The sequence below is a fragment of the Capricornis sumatraensis genome, chromosome 19 (assembly GCF_032405125.1).
Source record: "Capricornis sumatraensis isolate serow.1 chromosome 19, serow.2, whole genome shotgun sequence".
Taxonomy (NCBI): Eukaryota; Metazoa; Chordata; class Mammalia; order Artiodactyla; family Bovidae; genus Capricornis; species Capricornis sumatraensis.
The window spans coordinates 48924541-48942366 of NC_091087.1; the positions used below are offsets into that span (position 1 = coordinate 48924541).

Here is a 17826-nt window from a genome sequence, read left to right on the forward strand (position 1 = left end):
TTTCAAGTGGCACAAATATTACTGGGGCCCTACAGTATTTGACTCCAATCCACATTACCCAGAATTCAGAAAGGCTCTTAGGTTTCTGGGTTGAGAAAAGATGCGGCTTTATGAATCTGTTCTCCAAGAAGATATTTTTAGTTCCTGTCAGCTCCAACCTTAGGGTGCCCATGAGAGGAAACAAATTTCCTCAAGGATTCTTTAAGTCAGATGAGTTCAGTATAACCTGAAGGTTCAGTTCAGTCAGTTCAGTCGCTCAGTCCTGTCCGACTCTTTGCGACCCCATGAACCGCAGCACACCAGGCCTCCCTGTCCATCACCAACTCCCGGAGTCCACCCAAACTCACGTCCATCTAGTCAGTGATGCCATCCAGCCATCTCATCTTCCATCGTCCCCTTCTCCTCCTGCCTCCAATCCCTCCCAGCATCACAGTCGTTTCCAATGAGTCAACTCTTCGCATGAGGTGGCCAAAGTACTGGAGTTTCAGCTTTAGCATCATTCCCTCCAAAGAAATCCCACAGCTGATCTCCTTTAGAATGGACTGGTTGGATTGCCCTGCAGTCCAAGGGACTCTCAAGAGTCTTCTCCAACACCGCAGTTCCAAAGCATCAATTCTTCGGCACTCAGCTTTCTTCACAGTCCAGCTCTCACATCCATACATGACCACTGGAAAATCATAGCCTTGACTAGATGGACCTTGGTTGGCAAAGTAATGTCTCTGCTTTTGAATATGCTATCTAGGTTGGTCATAACTTTCCTTCCAAGGAGTGTCTTTTAATTTCATGACTGCAATCACCATCTGCAGTTGGACCCTCTTAAAATAGTCATTATAGCTCATCACATTAATAGACCATCAGCCTATGCCTTTCTTGCTTCCTCCTATTCCAAATGTCGGGGCTGAGGTGTGTTTGCCTGTTTATTGCCATGGGCCTTGGCATATAGGGCATTTTTTGGTCCCTGTTCACCTGGCTAGTAGCCCAAATGCCATTACTCTTAGCTTTGCCAGTGTGTACAAGTTGCTTATGAACCAAATAAAGATACGAACAGCTGGATTCTTATTTTAAAGGCATCACATGATTCTAAGAGGAAATTAGCTTTCAGGCTTTTGCCTCACATTGGATTTGGTCTGTGGTTTCCCTGTAGCGTTCCAGAAACTTGCATGATTATTAGGGGTTTGAGCCAGATAGTCAGATAGACAGGCTGTCACATGCCCACAGTACAGAATGACCTCATTGAGCAACTCATGTTTCCAGGATGTTGAGAAATTCAGAACTTACTGAAGGATCTTGACCTTGTAATGTAAAGATGTCAGTGGTCGAAAAGATTCAGCAGTAAATTCTAATCTGAATTTCAAAACATTGGGCTAATTGTTCAAGGGGATATCTGAATTGCTGATCATCTTTTTGCCAGAGATGGAGCAGTCTTTCAGAGCAGTTTGCATCAATTCAAATAGACTACATTAAAATGAGATCTCCTTCTATCTGAGCATCACCCTGGATGGACTGACATTTTCAGAGGCACTAGGCCTTAAAACAAGGTCCTACTGTATAGCAGAGAACTATATTGAGTGTCCTATGATAAAACATTATGGAAAAGAACATTAAAAAGGAATACCAGTGTTACATATGTATGTATGAGTGTGTATGTATAACTGACTCACTGCTCTACAGCAGTAATTAACACATTGTAAGTCAACTCTAGTTAAAAAAACACCACCTTGCCACCAAAAAAAATACAACAGGGGGATTCTATAGGGCATTTTTTCATGCAGCCACCTGTGCTTCTGCCTTTTTTTAATACTTTGCTGTCATTCCTGCCTTGTTGTGGCTTCTAAGTTCTGGCTTCTGGGTCCAGCAAACAGGATTAAGTCAAAGGCCTAATATTCCAGTCCCAGGTTGGCCATGGATAAAGCAATCATCCATCTAATTGGAAGACATTATTATTAGGTGTAACAAAGCTTTTTTTTTTTTTTTTCTTTTCTGGGTCACTTAAGGACAGTTCCCATGGGCTCCTGAAAAACAGTTTATTCTGCGGAAGGACTATTTTCACAGAGCTTAATGAGGTATTAACACAGAGCCTAATAGAAACTTAAAAGTCATTCACAGGATTGTCTCATTCTCTGTAGATGTACTTCACCAAACAAGTACAATAGCCTTGAACATCTGGAGTTACTAGTGACTCATTTTTCAAAGATTTACTAATTATGAACTCTCCTTGTACATTTAATCACTCCCTGCTGAATGAAGTTTGTCTATTTGAAATAATTGATCAGTTTTTGTTTTTGTTTTTTTTAAACAGACCAAGATCCTGCTCTTTGGTAATGAAAACCTAAGACAGTAAAGTGTAGACTTTAGAAATATTCAGCCATTGTCATCATCACCCTCAGAGTTTAATTCTCTCTTCCAGTTCAGTTTCACAAAGGAAAAGTTAGGTACTCAAATGAAGGGGCTCCTGGGGAAAGAATTTGGCTCTTTCTAATTAGCTAGATGTCATAGTCTAACAATATTTTATTCTTCCGCTATGCCCTGTCCTGACTTTCTACCAGGAACATCAGGAAGCTAAAGTGACTCCCTAATTCTCAAATGAGTGTTTTCAGAATGCTCCATTTATAAGTACTCCCTTGAAAATTGGAATTTTTATCTCCTTGGGAATTAAGTCAACATTGCCTTGCTTTTCTTTATTCATTTCTCCTAGTGATTGTTTTTTCCTTTAGCCTGTCTCATGCTAAGGGTGCTGTTTTGAAAAGGTATTTTTGGGGGTGGAAGTTTGAGGGGAGAGGGAGGGTGCATACCCAGCAGCCTTGGGCCTCTCCTGAGAAGTCGAGAACCAGAGCAGCTGAGCCAAAACTCTGGATGTAAATTCCCGTTACAATTACTAGCCATGTGACCATGGACAATAGCTTTGAGCCTCTTTGTTCCTATGTAAAATGAGAATAATGTTAGCACATACATCACAGAAACAAAGAGAAGACTGAAATAATATATGTAAAACACTCAACACAATGCCTGGAACATAATGAGTATTCAGTAAGTCATGGCTATTTACTGTTATTATTGCTATCTGGGAAGACATTGTTCTTGAGGTCAGGTCACACACTCTTAACAAAATTTACTTGCTTTATTTCCAGCTCTTAGTACATTCCCTCTCCCTCTGGCTAAAGGGTATCTAGCTGCTCCATTTCTATGTCTGTTGTCCAGTGAGCCTAACCAAGGGGAAGCTAGGTGTACCTGTGTACATGAGGTAATAATTTCTAGTATAAACACCAATTTTAATTTTAGGAAATCTGTTTAAAAAAAACTGCATGTTTAGACTAATTTACACTAGAAAAATTCCAAGTCATAAGTTATTATTTACTGAATGTTAACATTTCTATAACTAATTTCCTTAATAATAACCCTAGATAATGTTTAATTTGGATAAAGTACACATCATTTTGGATGAGATGGTATTAAATGGCTGCATTGTGGAAACGAACAGGGCAAGAATTCTTGCCCCTCTACTAATTCTTGATAAGATGTCAGACAGCTGAAAACAGAGAGGCTCTGCCAGACAACATCGCCTCAAAGGAAACGAGAACACCGTGGAGTGCCTCTCAACATCGCTGGCCCCAGGAACCTGGAAGACCAAACACTGCAAAATGGGCTATCCTTCCAAAGACTTTGAAACAGGTGTTTTCCACAGTTCCTAAACGGAAAACAAAAGTGTGTTTTAAAATACGATGTACAAAGAAAATTTTTTCTAAACAGAGAGACAAGTTTTATTTTCTGACCATAAGCATTTTTTTTTCCCCTCACTTGTTTAGATTTTGTGTAGTACTAAGGGAAACTTTTTGGTCTCTGCTTGACTTTGTGAAGAGATAAATTCAGGAATAGCACCACCGGGTGGGAAGAAAATGAGAGAGCTCTCCATTGGCCAATAAACTGTTAAAATTAACTTGAAAACTTTGATTAGTTTTCTGAATGCTATCTTCCTTTAAAAAGTCAAAAGTTTACCAAATGTGTGTAATGAAAAATTCTTTCCAATTTCTAAAAACCTGATACACATTTTATAGGTACTTAACAATTACAATGTCATCATGTAATTAACTCTACAAAGAATGTTACTATAATGAGTGGCCAAACATTAAGACAGCACTTACTGCTATCCTGAAGGCTTCCCAGGTGATTCAGTGGTAAAGAATCCTGCCAGTGCAGGAAGACACAGGTTCAATCCCTAGGTCAGAAGATCCCCTGGAGGAGGAAATGGCAACCTGCTCCAGTATTCTTGCCTGGATAATTCCATGGACAGAGCCGCCTGGTGGGCCACAGTCCTTGGAGCTGCAAAGAGTCAGACAGCTGAGCGATTGAGCAGAGAACTGACTATCCTGTGTGCCATACTGTAAAGGGTTTATCTTATTAGTAAATTTATTGGTAAATGAAATTTAGTTCAAAGTCTAAAACTGGAATGCAGGAGACTATCAATTCAGGTTACTCTGAAATGCATCCACCCTCTCTTATTCCTTCAACCCCTTCTCCTGGAATGTCCTAAAGCAAAGAAGACTGCTAAGCCACTATAGAAGAGCAATGCCCTGATCCTCCCAAACCATTCTATAGTCGTGCTTTTGCTGCTTCACCAACAGTAGAAGATGCAGAGCTGCCTTAGGTAACAGCATGTGCACGTGCACGTTAAGGGTAGGAGGGCAAGGACAGTGGAGGAAGCAGAAATATAGTCTTGATACATGAAGATATCGTGCCATCCTATGGAATTCCAAGAGTTACTTTACCTACAACACTCTGCCCTCCAAAAGAGGACATAAATGGACATTCTAGGTACTAATTCATTCACTATTAATTTCTCACTCTCTCGTGTATGTGTAGGAGGGATTTTGTTAAAATTCTTTGTTTCTAAAAGTTCCCTTATATACTTCAAAAGTTTGCATCTATGAAGACCAAGGCAACCAGTCAATAATGAATTCCCAAAGCAGATCTTGTTCTGGACTGAGTTCAGGAAGGCAGAGGAAAAGCTTCTGACCTGCCAGAACAGTGAATGGTATGCATCAAGAAACCAAGGTTTGGGGAAAGCCCAGTCTAGATCAAAGTGCTTTGGAGGTCTTTCTGAGACATTAGTTGGAAAACACTGTCCTAGTTGATAGGCACTTAATCAGTAGCACATTCAGGTAACTGCTGAAACTGGTACACCAGAAGTAACGAGGGAGTGCATAAAATTAATTTTTGGGTCATACCAAAATAGCATTTAAATAACATGTTGGCACAGATTTTAGTACCTTGAGAGAACAACAAAAAAATACTAGGTAGATACCACTGGAAAAAATACTCCATGTGGAGACCCAAGTAGATGTCTCGTAATACTTGACTCATACAAAGTGAACTACAGTGTGACTCTCCGTCTGTGACAGCCTGTGTCATCTCATTTCAGGTTTCTTGTTCAACTGTGACTACCAGCTAAATGATTTTCACACTCATGAAAGTTATGTCTCAGATTGGGCAGCTTTACCTTGTCCTTAGACTTTTCATTCTAGATTGCTGGCATTTCAGAGTTACTCTCTGTATAACAAGACTCATCAATTTTATCTGCTGTAGCAATGTGCTAGACCAGGATTCAGCAAACTTTTTCTGCAAAGGGCCAGATCGAATAAGTATTTAAGGCTTTGTGGGCCATATGGTCTCTGCTGTAACCACTCAGTTCTGCCATTGTAATGCAAAAAGATCCATAGATAATATATAAATAAATCAACATGGCTATGTTGTAATAAAACCATTTATTCGTGGACACTGAAATCTGAATTTCATAAAATTTTCACATCATATTTTTAGTCTTTTGAGTTTTTTCAACTACTTAAAGAAATTCAAAACCATGTTTAGTTCATGGCCCACACAAAAGCAAATGGCAGGCCAGAGTTTGCTGACCCCCGTGCTAGACTAGGGGCTTCCTAGGTGGCTAGTGGTAAAGAGTCACCTGCCAGTGCAGAAGCCGCAGGAGACACGGGCTCAGTTCCTGGGTTGGGAAGGTCCCCTAAAGCAGGAAATGGCAACCATTTGCAGTATTCTTGCCTGGAGAATCCCATGGACAGAGGAGCAGGCGTGCGGGGGGAGGTTGGGGGGCTACAGTCCGTGGGGTTGCAGAGTTAAGATATGACTGGGCCACTGAGCACGCATGTACTTACTAGACTTAGTCTTGATAAAAGTTGGTTACTGACAGATGTTTTAGAGACTTGAATAATGGCAATACTACACACAGAAACTGGATGTTAATTCTACCGCTAATGTAAAGTTCTAGTCATGCACCCATGACTTTTTTGAGACAATCACCACTACTGCTTTTGGATTAAAGCCTCGGTCATATGTTTAAATATTGCTATTATGCTTTATTAACTTTTATTCTCACAGAGAACTGTGAAGCTAACAATAAGGTGAATTATTTAAATGCTGCCTTTGATTACACAGTCACAATATTCTCATGCCGAGAATCGAAACACTACTCAAATGATTGACTGCAGTGGGAGAAATCTCTAATATAGAAAGGAAAGGTACCTTTTAATCAGGTAAATAGTGGGTGATTCCCAAAAATGCTTCTTACTTCTATAAAAACCATCTGGCTAAATCAGGCCTAGTGACTTTACTTTTACCTAAATGCATAGATATGATAAATCAAAACAATTTGGAAAATGGAAATAGAGCCCCCCTTTTAAAAAGGAGGAAACAGCATTATCCCAGTGGTTTCTTTTCACACCAACACAACATTCAAAAATTATTCTTGGATCTGAGACTTACATATCACTGAAGATACAAATGGTAAGTAGCAGTTTGGTGTTTAAAAAGTTAACACAAAAACATGGCTATTTTTAGCTGAAGAATACTTTAAGATAGAACGCAAGAGTTGGATCACAAGCAAGTGGCTATGTATTTCTGCTAGTTTTCCAACCTCAGTAAAGTGTATTTACATAGAAAAAACATTTCTTCCTGTAGTAATTTCAAAAAATGAAATGTCAGTGATTCAGAATGACAGGTATTTAAGCTCTTAGTCTGATGGGTGCAGTGAAACAGTCACATGACACAGTTTTGTACGCTGCAAACATTTTAATGATTATTGTTAAGCATACATTTTGGAAATTTTTTTTTTTTTACTTCAAACTGCAACAAGTTAAATAAATGTTTATAATATACAAAGAAAATACAACCAAAAGTAAAACTTGCTTTAAGTGTGCCTTGCATCTAAACCAGTGTTTTTTTCCTCCCCCCCTTAATATATCTTATTTTTGAACTGCACAAACACACTTAAGAATTTGATCTTTATAGTATGGCATTTAGGAAATAAAAATATACTCCCACCTCAAAGAAATAAAAAGGTTGTGCATGATTATATGCCAAACAAAAGAGAGAACACTAGATATACTCTGATAGTGCAGGCATCATTAAAGAGGAAAAGAAAAAGCTTGAGATGCTCATTAACTCTCTATGTTTTAAGGAAGCAGGATTTCTGACCAAGTAGCTTAAAAGCCAGCAAAACAGGGATCAGTGATGGCAACTGTAGTGTATGAAGTATGAAATGACAAACTTTACACAAATACACTGTTAGAAATTTGCCAGTGAACACTGAAGATCTGAGAAGCTGCTCTTTGGAACAGTCAAGTAGAACCACCTTATTCCAGTCACATGAGCCCTTGTAGCAACACACAGTGTTCTGTGCTATGTACTTGCTGGCTGGATAGTTAAAGGATTTGTTTTGTCATTAGCAGCTAACAAACTTATTCCACGTGTTCTTAAAGCCTTAATGGTGGAAAAAAAGGCAAGTGTCATTAGCATGAAGGATCATATACTTCTCTGCAAACAAACACAAGAGGCTTCACTAGAATTTTAAGTCTCTGATGTCTCCCATTGCACTTCTAAGCTCAATTGAGATGAAAGCCTTTCTCCATTGTAGCAGCTAGCAGACGCTCTCTCATGATCTCCTCCGAAGAGTATTCTGGCAACTTTAGATAATGCACACATGTGTTCACTGATGGGTAGCTTGCATCAGTAGCATCAACCTACAAAGAAACAGAATGGAAAATAATAGAAGACCATGACTTAAGATACGCATTTCTTTCAACCCTTAGGTAACTAAATTTGGTTTACGTTGTCCAGTAGCTAGAGTTTGTACCTTGCGTACAACTGTGAGCCTGGGGTGCAAGTTAGCCAGTCCCCCTGGGGGCAGAGTTGAACAACCAGTGGTAAACTGCAGAAATGCTTTCCTCTCGTCTGAAGACATACCACATAAAACCCGCACGAACCGAAGGAAGCCAGGGCTACAAGAAGAAAAACAGAGTTAGAGTGATCTGACTTAAATGAAAAATACTACCACTACTTTATAAGCCAGCAATAACCCCCCAAAATGAATATCCACATGTCAAAAGAACCACATATCTAGAGACTTTTGGGTAAGTATGAAATGAACTGATGCAAACTACTTAAAAAATATCCTTCAAAGACTGTCTTACAAAGGCATATAGGAATCAAATATGCAACAAAGCCAGCAAATCAGAAAAGCTCAATGGAAATAGAGATTTAATGACTAGGAATAGTAAATGGGGACAGAGATTTTTGGAGTTTTTTCTCATTCTGGGTACCGATTATGCAGGTGTGTCCATTCTGTGAAAATTCTTCAGGTTCTACATGCAATTTGTATACTTCTCTGTTATACTTCAATAAAAAGTTTACTTTAAAAAAGCTATATATAGAATGTTACTTAAGTTTAATACTTTCTCATTTACATTACTTTGAAAACTTATAAATCACAACTAAATACAATTTCCTGATATGCGGCAAACAGGAGTGAATTGAGTGCTATTAGACATCACTGGAATAATCAACAGAGCCAGAATGTACACCGTGGATTAACTAGTAATATGGAATCACGAATTTCCTAACAAGTATGGGTATGTGAGAAAATCTCACAATGTACATTAATACATTGCAGAGTAAAGGCAGATGGTATATGCACTGTGTGTGTGTGTGTGTGTGTGTGTGTGTGTGTAGAGAAATATAATGTAAAAGTACAGCAAAATATTAAGTACTGGTGATTCTGGGTAAAGAATACATAAGAATTCTTAATTATTCTTCAACTTTTCTTTAAGTTTTAAAATATTTAAAAATAAAGGTTTATATAAAAGCAATAAAGCCTAACGGTTCATAAATGACCCAATTGTTAAGATGAGGAACAGTTAAAATATAGTGAGTAAAGGAATCTTAACATTAACCAAGATTCAGGTGACTTTCTATATAAACTCAGGCTTATCCATGAATATGTATCTTGATAATGGTGAGACTTAATTGCTATTTCATTTTATGCATATAATTCACTGAGTCATTTAGAGAACCTGCCATTCTAAGATAAACATAAACAATTTGTCTATCTTAGAAAATAACCAACACATACCTGTCACGTGTATAACCCAACTTAGGTTCAGTATAATTAATAATATCCTCTGCTGCCCAGGATGGCGACTGATTTCCACAAAGAATCATTTGGACCTCTTCATGGCTGAAGGAACTTAATTTCTCCATTGGAAAAACTTTATTAAATCCATCTACATTTTACACACAGCAAAAAAAACAAAACACAACTGAGTTTCCAAGTTACAATTTCAAAATCACCAATTTCAAATCAAAATACTCAACGAAATGGACAGAAGACAAATATAAATATTTGAAAAAGCAAATAAAAATTAAAGTAGCTTGAAATAAAAACTGTGCTAGGGTTTTAAGTACAGAAATCTTTGCTTAGTATCACAGATGTTTATGTAGAGAATATTCAGACACTATGGTCAGTAGCCAAATTCTGGTAATTTCCCAACCAATTCTTTATGTCATGCAAGCCAGCCAAAGCAAAGTTCTCATTTTTAAAACTAGTAAGTGATAAACAGTTCAATGTATTTTGCCTCAATCTTTACCTTAAGACTTTAGGTTCTAATATAGTTTAATTCATCCTGATCATGTATGCAACCTTACATCCACTTACAAATGAAAAAACAGAAGCCAAAGTAGGTCCCTCATTACTGAGGAAGAGCAGCTTAGGGTATGCTACAGCTTGAAAATGTTTCACTCTGTTCTGGGTACCCTGTAGGAGCTAACTATTGGGAAGACCAAACACTAGATGACAAATCTAGAGATCACTAGCATAGTCTAATTTTTGAGCACAGCAGTACCTTAACTTCCGTGTCTCAAAGTAAAAGGAGAGGGATGAAGCTAAAGACCCTTAGAAGTTACCTCTGAAGGCTTCCATCTGTTTCTGAATACCCGTATGCATGCAAAAGTCAAACATCAAATCCACATATTCTTCCGCATTATCCATTGTTATCATCTGCAAAGGAAAATTTGTCACGGTAATTGTTAATATCTAGGAATATTTTAAGAGGATTTTTCTGAATTTGCAAACATTTTAAAAGCAAATTTGTACCTCGTCTTCACCACTTGGCTTGAGATCCACAGCTGTAAAACCATATATTCTTGAGGAAGGGCAAAACTGGAAATTTAAACTGGGAGGGCAGAAAAAAAAGAATTAGATTAATGTTCAACTAACACTGGTGTTTAATTTTAAAACAGTGCTGCCAAAACCATGAACCCTTCCCTACACTCAACAATAACAAAATCACTCTACCAGATGGATGTTACATATGGGGCCTTTTAAAATGCAAACCCCTGTGCAGGAAAACTATCTGGACAACTGTTACCAAACCTGGTTTTGCAGAGGTCGCATGAAACATCACCTTTCATGTTTCCACGTTTCACTTCCTCCTTATGGCACAAAATTAATGAACTAAAGATTTCTGCAATGAATTATGGCAGCAACATGTTTCTAAGACTTTTTTACAAAAACAGAACCTGTTGCTTTATGCAAGTTACTAATGCTCTGTTGTTATTCTCACCTCAAATCAAACCTTGAATATATTAAACATAACTTCTCAATATTATCAAAAGAAGGAAGGAAAAAAAGGAAAGCAAAGCCTTACAATCAATCCAAAGTCACGGTTAAACTTAACAAGGATATAATAATTACGTGGATACAAATTAATAGAATTTTATGAAAAATCTGCAGTATCCTAGTTAGTTAATGCAACCACTGGGGACCAGGCTTATTGCAAATTACTGAAGACAAAGGAACAAGAGCTTTAGACCTTACTCATCAATGAGGCTGAAGTATGTATATACACATATATAAAAGTATATATATAAGTGAATTAATATATATATATGTAAAGCTTACCCTAAATCCTCTATGCTAAGTGGAGGCCCAGAACCTGATGGATTCTTCAGCACTAGTTCTTGTAATTTTGTGTTCTTCTCATCTTCAGAAAGACCTTTGTTGCTTAAAATCTGGCGCCTCTTGATGGCAAGGTCTTTAATTTCTTTTAAAAATCTGGCTCTGTGTGGGTTTACTAGTTCAAAGTCTTCCCAAGTTAAAATTCCATTAAACCAAGCTGGCGGTTTTGGTTTGGGGGGATCTAAAATGAATTCTGATTTTGAATCCTCCTCAAAGCTTCCTACTGAGAGTGAGTCATGCCCTTCTTCTGTAGAGGCTTCAGACTGACTTTCAGTGCAGTGTAGGTCTCTGTCACCTCGTGACTCATAAATCAGTTTGCTCATATTACTTTTAATGTCCCCCATACACATAAGTTTAAAGAAAGGTTTGGAAATAGGTAAGTCCACAAGTCTGTTGTCTTGAATGCATTTGGCCAAGAAAATTCCAAGGAAATGAAAGAGTTTTGTGATCCTTTCAAGCTCATCACTGTCTTGTGGAAATGGAGCTGTAAACAGTCCACAGGATCTCTGCACATAGTATCCGGGAGGTTTCAATCCACCTCCAAGATCGACCTGATATTTTTAGGAGGAGAAATGCAAATAAAATCAAGAGACCCATAAACATTAAACATCTTACCTGTGCTATATAGTATCTATAAACACACTTTATTAAATATGTTTTGTTGACTAAATTTTATCTTTTAATAATATCAAGATTATTCAATAATAAAAGCAGAGTCAGAAAACCTGACTTCTGTTCTGAAAGCATATCCAATTTTTAACTTTCTAAAAGCTGAATCGCAAATCAAATCATGAAATAGGAAATAAATCTTACATGACGAGATTCATCATCTGGAAAGTTGTCATCACAAAGCCAAGCTCCCAAGTCAGTTCTCTGGAATTCTGCTGCTACCAGAGCATAGAACTCTAACGTGGGCCCCAAACCAGTTCCTTCTTCTCCTAAAAATTCAACCTAAACATGAACAAATAAATTATGAGGGAAAGTAAGCTTTAAAAAAAATCATTTCTGTAATGATCCCATTCTTGCCAAAACCCAGTCCTACTGTGATACATGTCTTTTTAAATAGCAGTGGTATAATATAAGCCACACAACAGTTTCCATTTTAGTTTTTCTAAAGAGAAACTTGATTTGTACACTATTCCATATTCAAACACTGTGGTTAGCACTGTTCATACATCAATTTACTTCTCACAACAAACCTACAAAATAAACTATCATCTCCTTTTCACATCAAAGCAAACCAAATTTTAGATAAAGAGGTTATATCGTTTGCTTGAGGAGATGATGGTATACAGATCTGTGTGTTTGTGTGTCTGTCTATGTGACACTAAAACCTAAACTCCTTCACTTATTTCAGACTTCTAGCAATCACTTTAAGGATTTTTATACATAGTCCATGTATTCTAGAAATCTGAGGCAGCTTATAAAAATATACAGTACATGGTAAAATAATAATAAAGAATTATCTACATTAGAGGAATATATGGGTAAAAGAACAGATCAAGGCACAGAAACTTCTTCTTTCTTCTTTTTGACTGATCCGCGTGGCGACTGAACCGGTGTGCCCTGCAATGGAAGTGTGGCACCCTAACCACTGGACTGCCAGGGGATTCCCAGGCACAGAAATTTTAAAGTGAAAGCCATAAGGCGTATTAATTTTCTAGAGATGTATCTCATTTACCACAGTCTGTGATCCAAAAAATCACACATCAGGGGGCTGACATCTGTGACAGGAGAGGTAATTCTTTGTCTCTCATATATAAGGAATATAATCAACAATGCCCACAATAACATCTCTTCAGTAAATATACTGAATTTCCTACTGCCAATTGCTATAAAATTTCTCAATACAGAAATAAAAACCCAGGATACAACACCAAGCACAATTTAAGTTAAACAATACTACAAAACACATGTGCTCCAAAGAAAACAGGTATCTTGTGGCACACCATTAATTAATATAAAGGTAAAATTTGGAGTATCAGAATCCTTTGTGGAATACAATTACTTGGTTCAGGCTTTGCTAAGAAATGAGTGGTGTCCTTCAAACGGACCAAGCACTCTCCCACTTCATGAGTGAAGATATTCTCTGCTGCTCATTACGCCATGAGATCCTGACCCTGAGGAGGTGAGCTAACATCCTCTCATGAAAGATGCCCTGCCAGAGGAGAAGGCCTTTGCCCAGAAGGCAGAGGAATCCCTCTACACTTGTATCTAATGCAGTTTTTTTTCCTTAATGTAGTTTTTATGCGGTGGAAGAAGAGAGATTGACTCTCTAGTTGTCATTCCTGCACACTAAAAGAAATTTATATAGCGGTACCTCAAGCACTGATTTCCGATCTGCGTGTATTTGCATGACATTCTCAGCCCACTCCATCAGTGATTCACCACGTGGAACTTTTACTCTTTCATGCTTGAGACGACCAACACGGAACTCTCCAGGATCATCTCGCCTCACACTACTTGTGGTCCTTGTTCTTTCCACAGTGGCCTCACGTCGGTTTTGTAGCCACACAATTGCTCTGAAATAGAAAAACATCTCTGTAGCTGTAGCCTACAGCAACAGTTGATTGTACTACTACACAAGCAACAAAATTCAAAAGATTTAAGAATGTTTTTAAAATAGTATTTTATCAGGTGATCAAATACACTAATCTTTTTTTAAATTTCCTTAAACAAACTGAGAAAATACTGAGTCTGTATTCTCCCTTTTTATTTTAGCAATTAGCAGATCAAAATAAAGGTCTGTGGTCCAATCCCACACAACACATAAAAATATTGACAAACTCATAATGCCTAATAACATAAACAAACATTTCCTAAATCAGAGAATATAAAAATGGTTAAGCTGTCTTTATTAAATAACTGAATCCACCACTGAAACAGTATTGTGAGTTTGAAACATTTCCTTTGTAACAATGCAGAGCTAACCCATCTAGGATGAAAGAAAGACTCCTGAACTAAGAAAAACAAGATGAAAGATCTACCATATGTGCTATAACTTTTTGGGTACCCTGAGACCAATCAGCTATATACTTTGAGAATCAATTGCCTCACTTATAAAAATCAGGGAGTTCCCTGGTGGTCTAATGGTTAGCATTCAGTGTTCTTTACTGCCTACAGTGTTATGTGCACAAATGCTTGGTAAAGAATATAAAATGCTACAACAAATGTAACTTATCAAGGCAACAGGCAGATCCATTAAAATTATAACTTTTTTACATCTACTTTGAAATTACTCTGGGTATTCAATCATTCAACAAATATTTATGCAGCAACTACAGTGAGAACAGTACAATATACATACATTACATACAGTACAACATACAAGACAATGAGAGCAGTGAACAAAACTGCCAGAAATTTCTGCCCTCATGAAATTTCATCTAATGAAGGAGACAGAAAAACAAAAAGTAAAATTTATAGTATGTTATCTGGTAGCAAGAGAAAAATAATGGCCAAAAGATATATTTTAATGTTATGTCAAAGCTATTTTCAAGCATTAAATTTTATATTCTTGGGAATTTCAGCAACAAAAAATTTATGTAAACCACTTAAATACTGTACAATAAATGCTAGCTTATGGAAAACACAGTACTTAAATCCACACTGTTCTAAGAGTGCTTAGGTACAATCAGAAACCAAAAAATGTTTAAATGTTGCCAACTCTTTTTTTTTTAACTTGGCCATGCCACACAGCTTGAAAGATCATAGTTCCCCCTACCAGGAACTGAACCTTCACCCTTGGCAGTGAAAGTGTGGAGTCCAAACCATTGGACCATCAAGGAATTCCCAAATACTGACAACTCTTTCCAAGAAACCAATATATTCTCTGCATCAGTCTTGATATAAAGTATAAGTACATTTTAAGTTTATATAATACATTAAAAAAGACATTTATTCCAAAAATATAAAAAGACACACTTCCTACCTTGATGCACCAAATGCTGTACATGTGAAATAAAGCTGTCTAGTTTCAAATGGTATTAGAAAAGGACACTTGCTGGTTAACTGTTCACACCAGTCTGGCAGAGCTCCACTTGCCAATGCCAACGGTTCCTGCAAATTAACAAATAACAAAGTCCTATTATTAACAAAGACAAAAGGGAGTCGATTCTTAACAGGAGAAATGGTGGAAGGAAGAAAAAGAAGGAGAGGTAATACTTTGAAAGTCCAACAGATTCAAGAGTTCAACTATCTGGTTTTATTACCTCAATTTGCTGCAAAATTTTTGTTGTGATTTTTTTGCTAGTGAATTCATCTGGTGGAAAAGTAAACTGAGGCTGCTCATCACCTTCTGTAAAAGTAATAGAATTAATAAAAATATAAACTGACTTGTTTGTTTAAATGCCACAGAAATGAAACAAGGATTCTTACAGACCTTCCTGGGATATTCTTGAGTAAGGGTCACTTGCAACTATATACAGAATACGCAGGAGCTGAAGGACGTCTTCCACACCACATGAATTCTGCCCATTGCCTGCTTTGGCCTGAGGTTGTTCTTTTGTCAAATTAAGAATATCACTACTTTGAAGAGTAGAAATGGCCCCCTGGTTTAACCCAGACTTTGTTCCATGCTCACAAAAATCCTATAGAAACAGGAAAACCAGCCATTAATCATTTTCAAGAAAAACAATATATCATCCTATTAGTATTAATGGGAAAAAGCTCGAATTCTTAAAAAAAAAAAAAACCTGCGTTCTTTTAAAATAAAAACAGTATCACCCAAGTCAAGGCTTAACGTATTCTAAACCAATAAAATTCTCAAAATATAACTGCTGAAAGCCACAGTTAAAACTATGTATTTAGATCCAATGCCACAAACCAAATTTGAAATTTTAGCATTGGCATATTAACAATGTTAATTCAACCTCATTTTTTAGTATGTCCCAACGAACTGCTCTTCTGTAAGAATACTTAAAAAGCTGCAAACAAAGCAAAGCCATTCCCAATCAAAACAGTGTCTTGATGCCAATATATACCTTATATGCAGCTATGAGCTGAGAACAATTTCTGTTTTTTCTAATACTTTTATTAGTGCCAGTTAATTTCCAGTGGCGCAGGAAAGCGGCGTCTGCATTCTTCTGCAGGTAGGTTATCAAGTCATTCTTTGGTAATTCATCAGTGCCAAGGTACTGTTCCACATGCTCTATAGACCAACAACCCTACAATAGGAAAAACCAAATGTTGGCCTTTCCTGATTATAAAGTCTATGCTATTTCACATGCATTTCATAAGGTGGCTTCAAGATCATGCATTTAAGCTAATCTGAAGAATCCCATGTAGCTGATTTCTCCCTCAACTGTTCAACTGAAACACAGTGTTAGTTTTTCTTTGCTTTGCTTTTTCTTTTACTAAGTAGCCAAGAATAAAGATTCATTTCCTAAAAATACTTACCATTTTTCCATTTTCCTTTTCTTTGTCAGAATCCTTCATTTCTCTGTACATAATTCTAAACATGAAGATATTATTCAAGTTAATTCATAAATCAAATGATCTGTGTTATTTCCAATAAGGTTTCAATTCTTTAAAAACATATGATGAGGTCACTATATGCTTAAACACTGAACTCGGAGAATTTATTAAGAAAAAGTATTAATCTGTTAAACTGGGCAAAGTAGCAGAAATCATATTCCTGAAAAAATTGTGGCTTATAAATTTAGCATTATTAAGAAGAAAACATATATCAAACCTGGAACTTTTAAAGAAATGAATATGCTACACCTTATATTATAGCTTTCGCATACTGTTATAAAAATGAGACGTGTTTGTATCTAGATGGATAAGGATAAGGACCAAGAGCCCTTATGTTCATGTAAGGCAGTTGAGATCAAATTGTCAGCTTTAATTATTCCAATTAAAACTGAAGGAAGAGTATGCCATGATGACCTTCTGTTGTCTCAAAAAGACCTAGATTACTTTATTAAACATTATATAAGATTATCAATGATGTTAACAGAACATCAGATATAGAAACTAAGAAAAATAAAGTCATGCAGGATGACTATAACAGTTATATTAAATTATATAAATTTATATTACTACATAATAAATCTTATGATAGGTAATACTTACTGAGCACCCTCTACATCCCAGATAGTATTGAATCCACTTTATATATATTAATTTACGGATTCCTCACAACTACTCTCACTTTACAGATTAGAAAACAAAGTACTAAAATGTTATATAAATTTTGCCCAAGGTCACTGACAATTATTTGTTGAACAGATAAATGAATGAACAAAGAGAGGTATGCTTAACTAAGAGACCCCAAACAAATATAGAAAATATTTACTATTTCATATACAATCCCAGTCAAAGAGTTCAACAATCATTACATGAGGAATTAGTCTAAAGCTCCTTCCAGTTGTAAGCTTTAACCTTTATATATCAGGAGTCAAAAATGTTCTTATCTATTCCTATAAACTGAGAGAAGTTAATCTTTTCTGTTCTTATAATACAAAAAATAGAAAATACAATACTTGGCTTGTATACTATGAAAATATCTACTTAAAATATTAAAT

At 36.6% G+C, this 17826-nt stretch overlaps 2 protein-coding genes across 2 annotated transcripts in view; one reads left to right on the forward strand and one right to left on the reverse strand.

Moving 5' to 3' along the window:
• The window catches only part of AP4S1 (adaptor related protein complex 4 subunit sigma 1), a 44850-nt gene extending 40966 nt beyond the window's left edge, over window positions 1-3884 (forward strand). Inside the window, exon 6 of the mRNA XM_068991451.1 lies at window positions 3402-3884. Within this exon, the coding sequence (XP_068847552.1) occupies window positions 3402-3530 (129 nt within the window). The 3' untranslated portion in view covers window positions 3531-3884. The remainder of the gene's footprint in view (window positions 1-3401) is intronic.
• A 3195-nt stretch (window positions 3885-7079) lies between these two features.
• HECTD1 (HECT domain E3 ubiquitin protein ligase 1) overlaps window positions 7080-17826 on the reverse strand; it is a 71475-nt gene continuing 60728 nt past the window's right edge. The window contains exons 30-42 of the mRNA XM_068991580.1: window positions 16697-16751; window positions 16282-16464; window positions 15681-15888; window positions 15511-15596; window positions 15231-15358; window positions 13620-13821; window positions 12113-12250; window positions 11243-11850; window positions 10436-10514; window positions 10246-10339; window positions 9416-9566; window positions 8141-8285; window positions 7080-8027 (exon numbers count right to left, since the gene is read on the reverse strand). Coding sequence (XP_068847681.1) covers window positions 7890-8027; window positions 8141-8285; window positions 9416-9566; window positions 10246-10339; window positions 10436-10514; window positions 11243-11850; window positions 12113-12250; window positions 13620-13821; window positions 15231-15358; window positions 15511-15596; window positions 15681-15888; window positions 16282-16464; window positions 16697-16751 — 2215 coding nt within the window. The 3' untranslated portion in view covers window positions 7080-7889. The remainder of the gene's footprint in view (window positions 8028-8140; window positions 8286-9415; window positions 9567-10245; window positions 10340-10435; window positions 10515-11242; window positions 11851-12112; window positions 12251-13619; window positions 13822-15230; window positions 15359-15510; window positions 15597-15680; window positions 15889-16281; window positions 16465-16696; window positions 16752-17826) is intronic.